Source organism: Saprolegnia parasitica (genome assembly GCF_000151545.1).
Source record: "Saprolegnia parasitica CBS 223.65 unplaced genomic scaffold supercont2.53, whole genome shotgun sequence".
NCBI classification, from domain to species: domain Eukaryota; phylum Oomycota; class Saprolegniomycetes; order Saprolegniales; family Saprolegniaceae; genus Saprolegnia; species Saprolegnia parasitica.
In genome coordinates this window covers 90,161-108,065 of record NW_012156447.1, presented here as the reverse complement: position 1 = coordinate 108,065, position 17,905 = coordinate 90,161, and the positions used below count along the sequence as shown (strand labels likewise).

The 17,905-nt window shown below is 59.3% G+C and overlaps 1 protein-coding gene across 1 annotated transcript; it reads left to right on the top strand.

Annotated features, from left to right (window-relative positions):
- Positions 1 to 19: 19 nt before the first annotated feature.
- SPRG_22259 (hypothetical protein) lies at positions 20 to 17,815 on the top strand (the record flags this gene model as incomplete). The annotated part of the gene is made up of 27 exons (XM_012349434.1): positions 20 to 102; positions 163 to 1,049; positions 1,194 to 2,290; positions 2,335 to 2,807; positions 2,853 to 3,099; positions 3,241 to 4,448; positions 4,497 to 5,733; positions 5,779 to 6,891; positions 6,993 to 7,067; positions 7,121 to 7,339; positions 7,389 to 9,449; positions 9,506 to 10,143; positions 10,197 to 11,709; positions 11,757 to 11,900; positions 11,950 to 12,072; positions 12,123 to 12,658; positions 12,709 to 13,214; positions 13,264 to 13,553; positions 13,602 to 13,790; positions 13,847 to 14,121; positions 14,167 to 14,364; positions 14,409 to 14,562; positions 14,608 to 14,761; positions 14,812 to 15,479; positions 15,548 to 15,580; positions 15,630 to 16,086; positions 16,143 to 17,815. Coding segments are annotated over 27 exons (16,251 nt in total), but the record flags the coding sequence as incomplete, so codon positions are not given.
- Between the last annotated feature and the right edge of the window lie 90 nt (positions 17,816 to 17,905).

The following is a 17,905-nucleotide window of genomic DNA, read 5'->3' as shown; positions in this document are numbered from 1 at the left end:
GCCGTCACTCGTGCTCCAGCCGTACGTGGTCGGCTCGGTCCTCTTTTCGGTCCAGGCACTAGTGACGCAGTCGACGCTGCAGCCGCTGGTCGTCACGCTTCAGTACGTATTGGACGTCGTGGGCGTAGCACAAGAGCCGGTGTTGGTCGTATCTGGACCGAGCTCGAGCATTGCGTCGGGCTACGCGGCTTTGTTTGACGTGTCGTGTTCGCTACCGGTTGGTTCCGAGACGTTTTCGATCACGCTGTCGCTCCCGTCGGCGTACTGCGACGCCGTGTCGATGGTGTACATGTTTGACAGACTCGTCAATGCGGCCGAGGATGGCTGCTCGTACGTACTGCAAGACGGCACCGGGCGGACGTCTTGGGCGACATGGTTCTCTGGCACGGTCTTTTTGCGAGTCGCGCCGGGCTTCTCTGGCAATATGACTCTTCAGTACACGGCGACGTCTGGCAACGTAGTGGGGTCGACGGCGCAGACCATTGCGTCGGTGAGCTTGGTGTGGGACGCCGACACCGACCCCGTGGTATTGCCCGGGACGTTCCAGTGGCTCGAGGCATACCAGAACGAGTTGATTTTCCGTGATTGGAAGGCCGATGTGGAAGATGTCTTGAACAGCGCTGGCGAAACGCTTCACGGCAATGCTTCGGTCCACTTCGAGTGCGATCATCTGAATCGTGGCATTACCGGAGGGTGGGCCAGCGGCGCGTGGATGCCTTGCGATATCGAGGCATTGCAGGATGTGTACGATGTCGCGCTGGCTCCTGCTTTGGACTTTTCGGGGCGAACCGCTGTGACCTTGGTCGTGACAGAAGCACGGTATTTGGCACGCCCCATCCAATGTGTCATTCAGTACACGATCCGCATCATCGAAGTCGCCCCGCTCCCAGCGCTAACCTTGCCGGTGACATTCCAACCACACAGCGTCATTGCGTACGGTCAGCCTGCTATGATTGCCTTGGCAGAACCGGTGGCCTCGTCGTCGTCGCTGGATCTGGACATTCTTGTGGATGCAACCACGCTCTTGTACGAGGCGACACAGCCCCCTCGTATAGGTGACTACGTCCCTATATTGAATGGTTTCGGACGCTACCATGTCGGAGCGGCGTCACCTGTGATGACGGTGTTTGAAGCCGACCCAAGCGGCATCCCTGTTCCACTTCAAGTGGTTGCCACCAACGCTACTGTGGTAGGCTCCCAGGCGCGTGCCATTGCGACCGACACCTTCGTGTTTCAACCTGATATCTCACCAATCGTGTACACGACTGTAAAATCACCGCTCTTGGCAGTCGCGTGCCTCCAAGGCGAGCCGGCCACACTCAACTTGACCTATCTGGGCGCGTCCAACACGACGTTGTGGGTGATGGTTGTACCACGCGATGTACCGCTACAAATCAACCGAGCGAGTGCGGCGACGCTGGATCCTGTCAAACTGCCGCCGACACAGCTCTTGCACGTGCAGCCACCCGCGTACTTTACGGGCCGGTTGCAATTCGACATTCGCATTGGATTGCAGCGCGGGCAGCGTACTGCCATTGTACCGTACGCTGCCGTTGTAGACGTGACGCCGCTGCCTGTGCCGCCCGTGCCCCGTGTCGTTTTTTGCAATAGATCGGTTCCCTTTGGTGACGTGGCCGTTGTCACTATGACGAATGTGCCCTTGTCGACAACGACGGCGTTTGCGATCGAGATTGAAGTGCTGAATGCGACCATGGCCTCGTCACTTATCGCTGCTCAAGTCGTGGCGCTCGAAACCATCTCGCACTTCCCGGCGCAGTACCACTACGCCAACGTGACGAGCGCTACTGCATGGAAGTGGACGCTACCGGTGGTATTGCTTCCGTCGGGAACGGTCGCGGATCGCCATCTTGTGTCGCTTTCGGTAGCCGTGCATATGGCCCCCGACTTCGCGGGTCATGTGCCATTGGCACTTCGCCTCGTGTCATTCTTGGCGGCCAACGCCAGCGTGACGGCCGAGTGGGTGTATCACCAAACTGTGCAGTGGCACTACAACCAAGTCCCGCTCGTCGAAGTCGCGCCGCTGTGGACCTTGACAACGCTTGAAAACCTCGACACACGCGTGGCCTGGATGGCACTTCTGACGCAATCGTCGTTGATCGGCACCTATTGGACACAAGCGTACAACTTGACGGGTGTGTCGCTGCAGTATGGCGTCAACAAAACCGTGCGAGATGCTTCCATTGACACGTTTTTCAACGCCACGCAAAGCGCTACAGTGGTCCGTGCGTCCAAGCTGCTTGCGTGGTCTCTCAACGACTCCATGTCCGAGGTAGTAAATGTTTGAAATGTGTCGGGGATCTCACACCGAAGTAGATCACGAGCGACGATGCGATGCAGTTGTACGTGCTACCGTACCGGTACGGCTCGACCAACGTGACCCTCAATTTTACGTTCCACGGCGCCGACGAATCGATCCGCCCACGCATCCTGATGCAGCCCATACAACTCGACGTGCTCCAAGTTGCTCAAGTACCGGTGATCGACTCTGTGCGGTCGCCCGCCGTCGTTGCCTCGGATGACATCGCCGACGTCACGGTCCAGATTGCAACACCAATTCTGGACGGCTCGGATATGTTGACGGCGCTCTTGTGGACCGACAGCCCGAGTGTAGCTGTGCAAAATGCAGCCAATGTCGTTCTTGTGCCGCACCAAAACGAGACGCTGCCCCGGTACGGTATCCCATTTGGCACCAGTTTCTACCAGTCGATTCAAACATGGTCGGCGACCTTCCGCGTCATGGCCCTCGGTAGCTTTAGCGGAAAAGCCAATTTCTGCCTCGAAATTCGGTACGGTAACCCCTGACCCGCGTGACGACTTATTCATGTGTTTAGTGCCATTGCAACGACCAATACGACATCCCGCGCCTCTGTGTTTCACCGTTTTGCCATCGACTTTGAGCCGAGCGACACACCGATCGTGGTGCCCGCGAGCGTTGTGTCAATGGCCGTGTTTGGCGGTGAAATCTGGACCCTCGATGCCCCCGCCATCTTGCGTCAAACGAATGCACAGCTGCCGTTGCCGTACGCGACGGCAGCGATAGCGTCGGCGTCGTACGAGTACACACTCGAGACGGCCAACGTTGATTGGTTACGATTGGGCAACGAAACGTGGACGCGGCCAGCACATCCGTATGTGTTGTATTCTTCTCGCGACGCAACGGTACCACTGTTGTCGCTCATCCCAATCAACGCTTCGAGCTCAATTATCCTCGACATGGAGATTCACTACGGATTTGCCAGCGTCGTACCACGCGTCCTAGCGCCGGTGCGGGTGGCATTGAACGTGGCAGGCGTGCCGCCGCTCACGCACGACCTCGTCCACATGGAAGCGGCCAACACCAGCACCTACGATCAACCCATCACGATCACCTTAACGCTCCAATGCGCAAAAGCAGTGGTCCATTTCGAGCCCACTACATTGGCGTACCTTGTAAACGGTCGATCGGTCCAAGACACCTCGGTACTCAACATGGGCCAACCAATCCAGGTCGTCGCGTGGCCTCCTCTCGGTTCGAATTTCTCGGGCGTCATACCGTTTCAAGTATCGGCGCTCTGCGACCATGGCCCGGCGCTCAGTGTGCGTAAGGACCTTCAGTGGCTGGCCAACCCAGCGTCCTTTTTGCTTCCGCCCACGACGGCCAACGCAAGCACAAATGAGAATACGTGGCTGCAAATGGCGCTGGGGTCGATGCTAAGTGCGACCAACCGCACGGTCAACGACATTCGATACCGCGTCGCAGCGCTGCGCTATGTGACACCGCTCGACGACAACATCCAGCAAGTCGAACTCGGGAATGCAACGCTGCTAGACAGCAACTATATTGGGCTGCTACCGCGGGTTCACTTTTCGGGGGTGCTCTCGGTGACGTGGCTGGTCGAATACGAAGGTGTCGGCACCCAGTTTGGACAAGTCGTCGCACTCCAGAACCAAACAGCCACGCATACAATGCTTGTGGCCGTGCACCCGGTCGCGGTCGCACCGACACTTGATTTGGCTACCGATGGCGTCGTCGACTTTGGCAACTACTCGCGGGCGACGCTTCACGTCACGATCGGTGGCGACACGTCGCAGACGACGCAGTTGTATCTGGCCTGCACCGGTAGTATTGTCGCATTTTCCGGGGGCCGGTGGTTGCCATATTTTGGATCGGTTCAGATCGGGACGCTCAACTTGAACACGACGCTGCAGTGGATATATGCACCGAGCCAAGCGGCAGCCGGTACCGCCGACTGCACGCTGCACTCGATGACGACGTCGGTGGATCTCGGTCTTGGCACGGACCCCCGTCAGATGCTGGCAACGCAAAGCGTCAACTGGACTGCGACGTGGCAACCCAGTGTGCATGTACCCGTGATGCCCGTGCAGACCTTGTCCTTTACTACCATGGTCAACCGGACGCTCGTGCTCTCGCTGCCTGACTTGATTTCGTACGTCATTCATCCATGAGAATGTCTCGTGGTCTCATACATGAATAGGTCGCTGCCAAATGCTACGTCGTGCGCGCTCCAGTGGTATACCTCGGACGTCCAGCGCACCTTGGCCGACGGGGTCGTCGTCAACGCCACGCGCACCAGCCAACTGACGCCGGCGTTTGCTCAAGCTTCCGGGATGTCATGCGCCAATCTCTCGCAACTGACCGTCGAGTTCGCTTCGAGCTATGTCGGGCGTACGACACTTTTTCTGGGCGTCGAAACGCTTGTCGCGCAGTACCCTGTGGCGATTGCCGTAACTGTCAAGTCGCTGCCCGTTGCACCGCATGTACTATTGTCGACCAACGCCGTCGTCGCATCGTACGAGCAGCCCGTGTCGGTGGTTGCTTATGCACCGGCGCCACCCGGCACCTTGGTGACATACCACGTTGTGAGCAGCCCGCCGATCATCACTGCAATTGGTCGCAGCGGCGAGTGGTTTACGGCTGACGTCTATGGCATCATTTCCATGCGACCATGGGCGGCCGTCGATGCGACGCTTCAAGTAGCAGCACCCATCGGTTATGTGGGCTCGGTGCTACTGACGATTACTGCGCTCGTTCAAAATGGCGCCGACGGCGCGTCCGATGCGCAGCAGCTCAACGCAACGTGGCTGCGTGCTCTTCCGCCGTCGCTTCAAGTGTCGTCAGTTGACAGCATGTATGCCACCGACGTGGCGTCCATTCAGCTGCAAACCGAGCTGCAGCATCAAGACAGCGCCATTGGCGCGCTCAGCGTTCTCATGACAACATCCCATGCGCTACAAGATGTCACACGAACGCTACAAGCGTCTCCGGCTGCCTACCACGTGCAACTCCCCACGAATGAGCTACTCGTGACGCCGCTCCGGTACTTCGGGGGTCCGATCGTCTGGACCTTTCAAGCAACGAGCACCGCGTTTGGGACCTCGGCCATTTCGGTCGCATCGCTCAATATGACGGTGGTGCCTGTCGTCTCGACGCCCAATATCACGCTGGGTGTTCCAGCCATGGTACAAAACACCTCGAGCCGCATGAGCATTCAAGTGGCCCTTGTCGAGCCCCTTGGGTATACGGAAGTCTCGAAGTCGACCCTGGTGTTTTCCAGCTTTGGCATTGATGCAATCACGGACGCTTCAACCAACGCGTCGGTGCCGTGCGTCGTCGTCGGCCCCAATGTAACGGCGTGTCCACTGGCAACCACGTTTGGCGCGGCGCGCAACTTTTCTCTGGTGCTGACGCCGTACTTGGACTATGCAGGGCCGGTACGTCGCCGAATAGGCGCCAACGTCCTGACATATGTCTTGTAGGTCAACTTTTCGGTGCTTACAATCCATTCGATCCTCGAGGCGCCGCTCGGCTGTATGGAGAGCGCTTGGAACAGCTCGATGCTGCACGCATGCTGCGAAAATGTCACCTCGCAGTGTACGGCCTCGTCGTCGGCCGCAACTATCGTCGTGCGCGGCATTGCTGCCTACCCCAACGTATCGGTGTCACCCATCAGCCTCGTCTCGAGCGTCCAGGCGATCTCCGCCGTCAAGGTGCTTGCTCTCGACGTGCACGATCCATTTCACTCGCAGCTGCTCACGGCAACCATCGTATGCCCGTTGAATACGCTCCATCGCGTCGTCGTGTCCCAAAACTACACGCGGACCAACATGACCAAACTGACATCGGTCAATGCCTCGTCGATGGACATGTTTTCCGTCGCGTGGCTCCCGCGCATCGCCCCGTGGGGTCTCGAGCTTGAATGGTCTGCCAATGCGACAACGCCGCGCTTCAACTGCACTCTTGTTGCGCAATCGAGATCGGTGCTCTTTCCAAACAGCACGGCGACAACCAACACGACGTTTTTCGTCGAATTGAACTTGACACCGCCGGCACTCACTTTGTCGCAAGCGTACATCGAGGTGCAGGAAGGCCAGCCGATCGTGTTGGCAGCGGCATTGGCTACCGCCAACGCGACGCTCGTCCTCGAGGCACCGCTCGCCGTCATTCAACGCGTTGCGTTTCAAAACGCGTCGATGCTTTACGCCACCACGACGCAGATTGGGAACCGAACCTTCGTGTACGGCGGCGCGAGTGGCATTCGCGGGTCGTTTGTCTTGACGACATTCCCGACATCCGGCGACGTCACACTGCGACTGTACTCGTTCCCGACGATCGCGTCCGCGATGACCATTCTGAACGCGACGTCGGCGGCGCGGGTACTTGTCCATATCAACCCCATCCCGATGCTACCGCTCTTCCTCGCTTCGCCGTCGGTACTCTTTGTGCCGACATCCATGAACAATGTCACGACCAACGTCGTCGTGTCCATGGCGCATGTCGATGTCGACAATGTCGTCTATCTTCAAGTGGGCGTCCCGCGGTTCCTCGTGACGGATTTGAGCTGGAACGGCCAATTGCAAGTGCCTCAATCGGTAAATACCACGACGTCCCGCGGTTCCTCGTGACGGATTTGAGCTGGAACGGCCAATTGCAAGTGCCTCAATCGGTAAATACCACGACGCTGCTCTATCAGATCAACACGACAAGCACATTGACGTCGGGCACCATGACACTGGCAGTTCAGAGTTATTACGATGGCCACTTTGCGGTAAAGCTCTTTGTACCGGTTATACCGTCATCAAAATTGATCACTTGGGGTAGGTGACGCTGGATGCGTTCAGCGTCGTGCCCGCGTTGGGTCTCACGGCGAGCAATCGGTCTTTCTTGTCGGTCGTGGCCTTTGCGTCGACGCTGGATCTCACCAACTTGGTCGTGGCATCGTCCGTTGAGGGCGGGGCCACTGACTTTATCGAGATCCCTGTCACGTCGAATGTCTCGGACTTGGTGCTATTGGATTTGGAGCAGCACCACCTTGGCACGGTACGTTTTTTGCAAAAGTCTTCAAGCCACCACAAAACGATACCTATAGGTGGTGGCCAACGGCATCGTGCTAACAAGGACAGATTGGGGCAACTCGAGCATCCCCAGCTACGCGCTGCCACAACCACTTATGCAGCTGCACGTCCGAAGTCGACCGGGTTTTGCGGGCTTCTTCACGGTCGCGCTGGCCGGTGTAGATACATCATTAGCGCTGGGCATTGCGCCTGTCCGTGTGCACGTGCAACCCGTGGCGCTACCCCCGCAGTTGCTCAAGGTGTCGCCAACGATCATCAACGGGACGACGGTCTATCTTGACGTCGTCTCGGATGTACCGAGTCCATCCAATGGCGTTGATGTATTGACGCTCACAATGACCCTGCCCGTGTATGTGCCTGTCATCGCCTGCAGCGTTCCGTCGCGTGCTTCGATCCCCGTGCGCGTCAACGGGACATTCAGGACATTTGACGTCCCTTCGACGACCACGACTGTGCGCTTTGTACTTGCGCCAAACTATGTCGGCACGTTCAGCGTTGCAGTGCTACTGACAGACACAAGCGGTCTCGTGTCGACGGCGTCCGTGGAAACCATGATCAACCTCGTCATTGCCCCCCGCACAGCCCCCCCGGCGGTCGGGTGGACCTATGCGCTCTCGTCCCAGGTGCCAAGCATTTCGGTCGTTGAGAACGCTCTCAACACGCCGAGTCTACTCAACGCAACCAGCCTTCTCAATGGCTCTAGCGCGTGGAATGCATCTGGAAATGTTGACGTTTCGAGCGCATTTAGTATCGCGACGCTTCCATCGACGGCAACACACCCGCTCCAGAGCTCGATCACGTTTAATGGGTCCGAGACTTGGCTCGCTTTCGTGCCGACTGTCTCTGTGACGGACCTGTCCGACCTTGAGATTAGCTCGGACGTGCCACGTTTGCTTTCAAGTCGTATCGTGCCAAGCAAGTACTTTGACGGCTACGTAGTGCTCGCACCACATCTAGTGTGGACCACTCCGTACACGTATGGGGCGATGACAACGCTACTCGGTGCGACGACCGCGAGTCTGCACCAGGCCACGGGTGTCTCACTGCAAACGACGTCGCAGTCGTCTCGAGTCGTTGCCGTCGCTGTGCGTATTACTCCAGTCGCCCAAGTGCCGACCGTGACGCTACAGCTGCCGCCGCCCATTGCCGGCTTCGGTCCATGGGCTGTGTACGAAGCCGACGCGGTAAACTTCACGATCAACGCTACGACCGTGTACGCAGTGCCGACCCAAGTGCTGCACACCCGGCTGAGCGCGAGCAGCACCCAACTGACCAGCATCTCGATCAACGGCACGGTACTGGCGCTGCCAAAGGTCGGACCGGTGGTATTTCCGTCGACGCTGCCTGCCAATGTCCTGCCCGTGACGACTGTCTCGCTGCCAGTCGTGCGCGGTGTCTTTGGTTTACTACCGATGCAGCTGATGGTGCAAAACACCGAGACGCTCAACAATGACTCGCAACTTGTGGTCAAAACGTGGAACGTCACGGTGGTCCCGGTTGCACACGTGCCGACGCTCGTACTGCAACCGAGTGCGACGACGTTGCGCGAGTCGGACGTGCTGCAACTGACGGCCACGGCGACCGTACTTTCGACAACAGAAAACATTTCGATTTCGGTCGCATCGTGGCCTACCGAGGCGGCAGTAACATTGCAGCATCGTGACGCGACGCTATCACATCTTCCGTCCGGGGCGCTCGTGACACTCTCGCTCGCCAAGTATTGGTCTGGCACGCTCCAGCTCAACGTGACGGCACTCGCACAGCAGTCGATGGCGAGTCCCCGCGACAAGGCCAGCACTAGCCAACTGCTCAACATTACCGTGCTACCGGTTGCGTACCCTCCACTGCTCGTCGTCGACCCGTCGAAGCATGGTGTCATGGGGACTTGGGTCACGGTGCCAATCAACGTCTCGGCACTCGTCGTGCGTCGGTCCAGCGACATCGACGAATGGTCGCTCCACTTGGTTGCGCGGGCGGGTGCACTTAGTGTCTGGGCCAACCAAACGCTCTTGACGCGCAACGCGTCACTGAGTAACATTACGCTCGATATTTTCTCGCTACCAGTCTCGGGCGAGGTGAGCGTCCAGCCCACGACGGCCCACGGTGGTGTCCACGTCATCGGACTCCACAGCACGAACCGCGTCGCCACCACAAAGACAAACGCGACAACGGTGCAGCGATCGATTTGTTTATTGCTGGCATCCACGTCTCGGCCAACGCGACGGCGATGGACCAAGGCACATCGGTGCTCTTCACCGTCGCCGTCAACAGCCCGCCGATAGCCCCCGTGACGATTACGCTTGCATGCAACGACACGTCGCGTCTCATCGTGCCGGCTCCGCTCGTCGCGACGACAAACACGACGCTCCAATGGCTTCTCCGGAGCACACGCGACTTTATGGACAATGGCAACAACGTTGTCAACTGCGCTATGGTCATCAACACGACGGATGTCTACTACCAGCAAGTGCCTCTGCCCAACACGTCGCTCGTGCTCGTAAACAAGGACACGTCTGGGTTTGCATTGCGCGGCACGATGCTCAACAATCGGGTGCAGCTCACAGTCGCCGAAGGCGGGTTTCCCGACTCGTACACGGTTGCGCTGACGTCCAAGCCATTTGACGAGGTCGACATCTTCATGACGTCCAATGTTTCGTATCTCCGAACGACGCCGCCACTCTTGGTGTTTACGCAAGACAACTGGAACGTGCCGCAAACCGTCGTCGCCAATGCGTCCAAAGAGTCCAACATCATTGGCATGGCCCCAGCGTACGTCTCCTATGCAAAGCACATATGATTGACCCATCACGTCTATGTCGTAGCTTCATTTTACATACGATCGTGACCAACGATACGAAATACGCGGCGCTTCAGAACTTTACCGTCGGCGTCTCACTGCTGGTGACGTCCGACACGACACCGCCGCCCGCGCTTCAGTCGGCCCAGTTTGGCAACACGGGAGCTGACATTCTCTTGACATTTTCACGGGACGTGGACCTCTCGTCGTTCCCGACGCCGACGAGCTTTGTCTGCACAAGGCTGCTCGTCTTCACAACAGGGTTCTATGGCGACGTTCCGACGTGCGGATGGACGTCCAAGAGCACCGTGCGTATTCTTCTGGGACAGTCCCCGACCGTGCTGCCGGGCGACAAGTGCCAAGTCGTCGCGGGGCTCAAGGCGACCGCGACGTCAACACTGTCCATGCCGACGTCGTACATTGTGATTCAAACGCCTGTCAACCCACCCGTCCCCAAAGTCAGCGTCACGGGACCGCAAAACCTCGGGTCGTGCGACGATCTCGTCCTCGATGGACGGTCGTCGTCCGGGGGCGGCGGGCGCGCGATGGCGTGGGTCTGGACCGTCACCAACGCGCCAGACATCGCAGCCACCCTCTCGGCGCTCGGGACGACGGCCCAAACCGTGTCGCTACCGGCGAGTACGCTCATCGCTGGCGGTACATATACGTTTTCGCTGACGATCACCAACTTTTTTGGTGCGTTCGGAACGTCCGGGTCCATTGTTGTCACAAAAGCAAGTACGCCGTTGCCCGTCGTGTCGATTGACGGCCCGAGCGCCGTTTCGCTGACAAAGGCGTCGACGCTGGCGCTCAATAGCGTTGCGACACCCGCAACGTGCGGCAATACGGACGTCTCGAGCATCGCGCTGAGCTTTCAATGGTCCATGCTCGGGTCGTCCGGTGTCATGACGGTCGTCAATTCGACGAGTCGCAATCCGCGGCAGCTACGGTTGCCGCTACGGACGATCGCATATGGCACGTACACAGTGCAAGTGCTCGTCGGCGTTGTCGGCCACCCAGCGCAGATCAATTCGGCGTCCGTGACGCTTCAAGTCGTCCCGTCGGCCTTGGTCGCTGTCATCTCGAACGGATTCCGATCTGTCGGCAACCAAGCCGATTTGGTGCTCAGCGGCACAGCGTCCAACGACCCGGACTCTTCCTCGACGACGCTACTGTATGCGTGGCAGTGCTTCGATGCGATGACGGGCGCCGTGAGCTGCGGCAACGTCTCGATTAACAACGGGTCGACTTCAACGGTTGCCAAAACCAATCTGCCGCCAACGACCACGATTCGCATTCTGTTGACGGTCTATGACCCTGTGACCCAACGCAGCGCGCAAGCATCGACAACGTACACGGTGCTTCTGGGAAGTCCACCGAAAACCACAGTGGCGCCGCTTTCGCAGCTCAAGTACAACCCTGACGTCAAGATCGTGCTGAATGGCGCCGTCACAAGTGCGATTGATTCGAGCCCGACCACTCTCTGGTCGGTCCAAGGCGATGCGACGGTCGCCGACACTGCGTTTGGCTTTGCGAGGGTATGGTCCATGCCACGCGGATTGGAACGCTCACGTTGAATCTGTAGACGTCGAAACGGATGTTATTGCTGCCCAATACGCTCACGGCGGGCAAGACCTACGTCTTTGTCTTCACCGGCACAGACAAGTTTGGTCAATCAAGCAATGCGACCATTAGCGTTCAAATCAACGAGCCACCGACGAGCGGCCTCGTACACATAACACTGTTGTGGTCGTGGGACTCAAATAGGATTCTCATAGCTCGTGTCGTCGCCAACCTCGGGCACGACGCTCGCGACGCCCTTTGCCGTGTCGTGTCTCAACTGGGTCGACGTCGACTTGCCGCTAACATATGCTTTCAAGTACATTGTCGGCCCGGCTTCCGTACGCCCACTTACAAAAGATATGCAACACGAGTGCAACCATGACTGTAGGCGGATGCGACTGAGATTGCGCTCGGCGACTACGCGCTTAGCACAGCGTTCACTACCATCTTTCCGCTCGGCGGCGGCGTCAACTCGACGATCACGATCGTGGCGTATGTGGCTGATGCGTACGGGTATGCAACCAAGGTGTACACCGAGATCGTTGTCGCAGCTCCGACGGGGTCGGCCTCGGCCCAACAGGCGGCACTGTCCGACCAAAGCTCGCAGCTCGTGGCGTCCGCTGCGAGTACCGACCCCGGCCAAGTCGTCAATCTCGTTGGCATGCTCGCATCCACGTTGAATGCACCGCCGGCGACGACGACGTCGAGTGGCTCGAGTAGCGGCGGAAGTACGACGACGCCGGCGCCAACAGCATCGGTGGCACCCGGGCGCACACCAAAGCCGACCGCGGTGGTGCTGAAATCGTGCCCGTCGTTGTCGGCGGCCCTCGTGTGTTCTGGCCACGGCGCGTGCGTCCTCAACCCTCCGAAGTGCCCGGCGACGAACATCGACTGCACAGCCACGTGCACCTGCGAACCCTCTTGGTACAAGGCATCGGGTCGTCTGCCGTTGGACTCAATGGGTGTTGGTGTAGGTATGATTCGGACTGCGCGACGCCTCAAGGCTACTATGACCAAAAGCAAGCCATGCTTGGGAATCTTTTGACCGCCATGGCGTCCGCGACGTCGAGCATTGAGCCAACCGCCAAGGCTGTCGAGCAGCAAACCTCTGCAGTGCAGTCGATCACGGCCAACTCGGGGCTTTTGAGTCCGACGCAGCAGACGCAAGCCCTCGACTTGGTCGCTGGCGTTCTCTCGGCGTCGTCGCAGGTGCAGCTCTCGACCGCGGCAACGACGGCAGTCGGTAGGTCCATTTCGAATCTTCTGGACGCACCGAGCACGACCAAATCGGGTCCTCGCCGCCTCTCGGAGACCACGAACAGCACCGCGGACGCGGCAGCCAAGGCGATCAAGATCCAATCCACAGTCGGCCTCTTGGCGTCTGCCATGCTCAACGGCATCGTTCCTGGCGAAGACCCCGTCGAGATGAACTCGAAAAACGTCAAGATGGTGCTTCAGCGACACGACCCTGCCAACTTACGTACGCGCAACATGTGGTCTTGCTCCTGGCTCAAAATGGGTTGTTGTAGAGGGCACACTCGAGCTCCCGCTCTCGGAAAGTCAGGTCCAGGCCAACTACTCCAAGCAAACGTTCACGCTGCCGACCACTTTGCCTGCGTCGTCGGCGTGCGCGCAGGGCGTCGACACGCATGCCACGTTCCTCGCTCAAAACGTCTATCAATACGCGAATGCAAGCTCCAACATCAACTCGGGTATCATTGGTCTCAAATTGCTCTGTGACGATTCGAGCACGCCGCTCGCGGTCGCCAACCTCACAAGCGGCATCTCGATTCGCATGCGCAAGCTGGCGCAGTACCCTGTCTGTGCTTCAACCTTGCCATTTCGCTGGCTCATGCGATTTGCGTAGGTCCCGGGTGCGCCGACGAGCGGCAACGTATCGTGCACGGCGGGACCGCCGGTGCACTTTAACATCACGTGCGATATCGACCAGCAGCTGTACAAGCTCGTGGCGTGCAACGGGTCGGCCAACTACACTGTGCAGTACACCTGTCCGCAGTACATTCCGACGCCCAAGTGTCAATACTGGGACACGACGGTGCGTCAACCATATAGATCTGTGCTCGGAACAGGAAACGACTCGTATCGATATAGGCGGGCGCGTGGTCGACCGCCGGATGCAGGCAGGAGCCCGATCCAGACGACAACTACATGCTCTGCGTCTGCGACCACTTGACAGACTTTAGTACGCAAGTCGACATGGCGTTCCAGGCTGTCGAGGACAACTTCTTCTCGGTGATCGAGCACCAAACGACAGTCGAGGACGTCGTGCAGAACATTGGTATCGTCATCACGATGGGGGTCATGGTCATCTTGTACGGCGTGAGTCTCCTCTTCTGCCTCAAATGGGACCGCGACGACCGCGCCAAGTACGAACGATATATGATCTCGATGTTCTTATCCTATGCACGTAGGCGGCGAAAGTATGCGCTGACCAAGCAGAACGAGCCCACACACATTGACTTGCGCAGTCTCTTTGTGCTACCAAAAGTCGCGGCGGCCAAAACGCGGCGTGCAAAGGCCCAAGCGCTTCTCTCTGGGTTCTGGGACGGCTTGAAAGCCAAACACCGGATTCTCTCGACCATCCTGCGATACGACGAAACGTTCACGCGGTATGTCCTTTGCAATAGTTTGATGTGTAAACTGTGGTCTGTAGACCGCAACGCGCCATGGTCATCTTTACCGTCACGATGAGTCAGATGCTGATCAACGCGCTCTTGTACAAGCTGCGGCAAATGGACACCTCTGTCGCCACCGTCATCGTGAGTGGGCTCGTCTCGTCCGTGTGTTTGATGCCCGTGACGCTCGCGGTACTTCACTTTTCGTCCGTGTCCCGGTCGTCATGACGCGTCTAGTTTGTCATTCTCTTCCGCAAAGCCGGCAAGATGCACGACTACACGGTGCGGTATGAGATCGAAGACGACGACCGCATCGTCGAGGTCGAAGTCGACGCATACGGCAAACCTGTGCAGTACTCGCAGTACGATATGCTCTGCATCGATCTCCAAGGTACAAAAACACTATACAACCACCAAAGGTTTCACACCGACTGTTCAAAGGGCTTCTCAACGCCGTGCCGCATGGCGCATATGCGCGGATGCTCGCGCGTCTCGAGCGCGACGGAAACCTCACGTCGCTTGCCAGCATCGTGTCGCAGTCGCTCTACTTGATTTTGCACAACCGAGAGGTGCGCGAGCCCGACCCGCTCGACGATATTGCCGTCGAGCTCGTGTCCAAGAACCTGTCGACTGCAGCGCAGCCCCGCTTTTCTCTGTTCGCCAAGCCCAAAGTACTCTCTATGGCGATCGAGACCCACGTTGACGCGCCGGTTGGCGCTGACCCCGGCCTCTTGAGCGTCGAGAGTGCGGTCGCCAAGCTCTTGGCACTTTGGTCACCGACGACTGACGTCTACGGTCGCCTCAACAAGTTTGAACCGACCGCGATCACATCGTCGACGCGCTCCAAGCTCGGGTACCTCCTGCAGGAAGCGATCGAGCTCCAAAAGAAAGAGACGTCAACCGCCGAAGTCGACGAGCTCGCGAGCGTCGCATCGATCCTCGCGTGGTGTCGCAAGTGCTACGAGTGCGCCGAGTGTTTTGCCAACGACACCAACGCGGTCCTTCGCCATGCCAAGCACGAAATGCAGCGCACGCGCGAACAGTTGGTCATGACGCGGCGCATGGTGCAAAAGCAACTGCGTGATCGACTGCAGAAGTTTCGAACCAACGTGCGTGCGGCGCCGCGCAACGCATCGGGATCATCCCCCGCCACGGCTCGCTCAAAGCCCACAAAAAGGTGGTCCGGCGATCGGTGGACCACCAAGTCCAGGTACGCTCTTGCCCTAGGTTTCACCCCTCTCAATGTTGTGTGCCTGTAGGTCGTGATCCAGAAGAGTAAGCACCACATGACCGAGACGCGGCGGCGACTCCAAGACGCCCGCCGCAAGTCACGCGTTGCCCGCAAGCTCCAGACTAAAGAGGTCAAGAAACAAATGGCGGCGGTCCTCGGTAGCCTTCACGGCCTCACGCGCTGGAAGAAGCGGTTTGAACTCTACGAAGAAGCCAAGGAGAAGCGCCTCGCGGACGCGATGCCGCTCCACGAGCGCCAGCGCTACCTCAACGAAAGCGAGAAGCTCAAGAAGCTCCGGTTCGGCGCGCGCCTCATGTACAACCTCTTCTTGCGCAAAGCGCCGCAGCGCCTCGAGAAGCCCATCTTCCCCGAGTTTGTCAACTACATCTTGTACGCTGTCTGCGCGGGCATTGATGCGTTCGCCGCCTACTTTGTCCTCCAGTTCTCGTTCACGGTCGGCCACGCCGTCGCGAGCATGTGGATCGGTACGTGCTACCTTCTTTCTGGAAAGGCCGTCGCGTGATACAAGCGATTTGACTAGGCTCGCTCTTTACGGGGCTGGCCATGACGTACCTCGTCTCCGAACCCGTCCACATCTTCTTGCGCGTCGGCGTCTTGCCGCTCCTTGCGTCCATCTTCCTCGTCAACACCGGACTCTTCGAGGCCCTTGGCACCGAGATCGTCACGGTGGGTGCAGCCGCCGCCGTCGGCATTGCCGGCGTCGCCAAGTTTCGCGAAAAGAAGGCGGCGCGCCTCCTCCCCGTCAGTGTTGCCGATGGCCCGTCGGCGCAACTGGCGAGCGCCGACGCACCGCCCGTTTTGGCATCCGCGCCAAGTACGCGACTGGTGCAAACATCGGTGTCGGCGCCACTGCCATCGGAACCGGCACCCGTCGTACCGGAACCGGTGGCACCGGTGGCAGCGGGACCACCCACGACCAGTCTCGAGTCGCCGGTGGCCCCGAGGCGCAAATCTCTCGTCGAAGGCGACACGACAGAGCCGATCGCATCCTTCCCAACGCTGACAAAGGTTATCGTCGTGTCTCCACGACCGGCACCGAGCCGTGGAGCAAGTACCGCCATGCTAGTAACCGGACCGTCGGTGGCCGCTCTGCCTGTGATGGCGCAAGAGACAACGTCGGACGCTACGTCGTCGGTTCGTGCCGCCGATCCAGTCGACGTTGCCGCTGCCTTGACAACGGAGCTAGCTACACCGCCTCCCGCCGTCGACGAGTTTGTCTGCGAATGCGGCGCCAGTACGCCCCAAGACGCCCGTGCGCACCATCTCGAGCACGACTGCACGCACCGCCTGGTGCAATGTCGCGCTGGCTGTGGCATCTACATCCAGCTCCGGGCGCGCAGCAGCCACGAGATGAGCCAGTGTCGATTGCTCTTGTGTGCTTGCGGCAAGATGGTACTGCGGACCAAGATGGCGTCGCATCTCGAGTCCGAATGCGTCCAACGCAGCGTCACTTGTCGTCTAGGCTGCGGCGCGTCCATGCCGCTCCACGCGCGTGAGAAGCACGAACGGTCGGTGTGCGACCTGCGCGTCACGTCCTGTCCCGACTGCAACACCGTCTTGCCGGTGCGCGAGCTCGCGACGCACCGCGCAGCGTGCACGACAAAAGCGATTGTGCGCGGCCCCGCGACAAAGCTCTTGGTGCGGCGGCAGTCGAGCTTGCTCATCTTGGGCGACGACGTTTTGGCCGAGCCCAGTAACGAGCGGCCGGTGTCCCCGCCGTCGCCGACGACAACGAGCCTCCAAGGTCCACCGCTTGTCATTCCAACAGTCAAGGCACCGCGCGGCCCGTTGGCGGCACCGACAACAACAAATGTTGCGCGCCGCGCTCGGGCGCCACCTGCGGCGGCGGCGGCCCCGGGTGAAATGCAAGGCCCGCCGCTCGTGCTCGCGCCCGGAGCAATGGCCGACGAAGCCAAGGCCAAGAACGAACTCGCTCGGAAAGGCGTCGCGATGGCCGCGGCAGCCGATGGCGCCAAGCGACTGACCAACGAGTCCGACGCCAAGCCCCGGCGGGCCGACGTCTCGGAGGCGGTCGTGGAAACAACCGGTGCCGGGCAGATGGCCAAGTCGGCCTTCGAAGGTGCAGCGGCGACGCTCTTTGACGGCACGGCGCCTGTCCGCACGCAGCCGTTGCGCGGCCCACGCGCCGCCAACCCGTTCCAGCCACCGCCCGACGCCAAGCCGTCGACATAATCCTGAACAATACATATACACCATGCATTCTGTATCCATCCCAGAGATGTCCAGTCAGTAGCACATGTCCATTTCATGCAGAATCTCCAT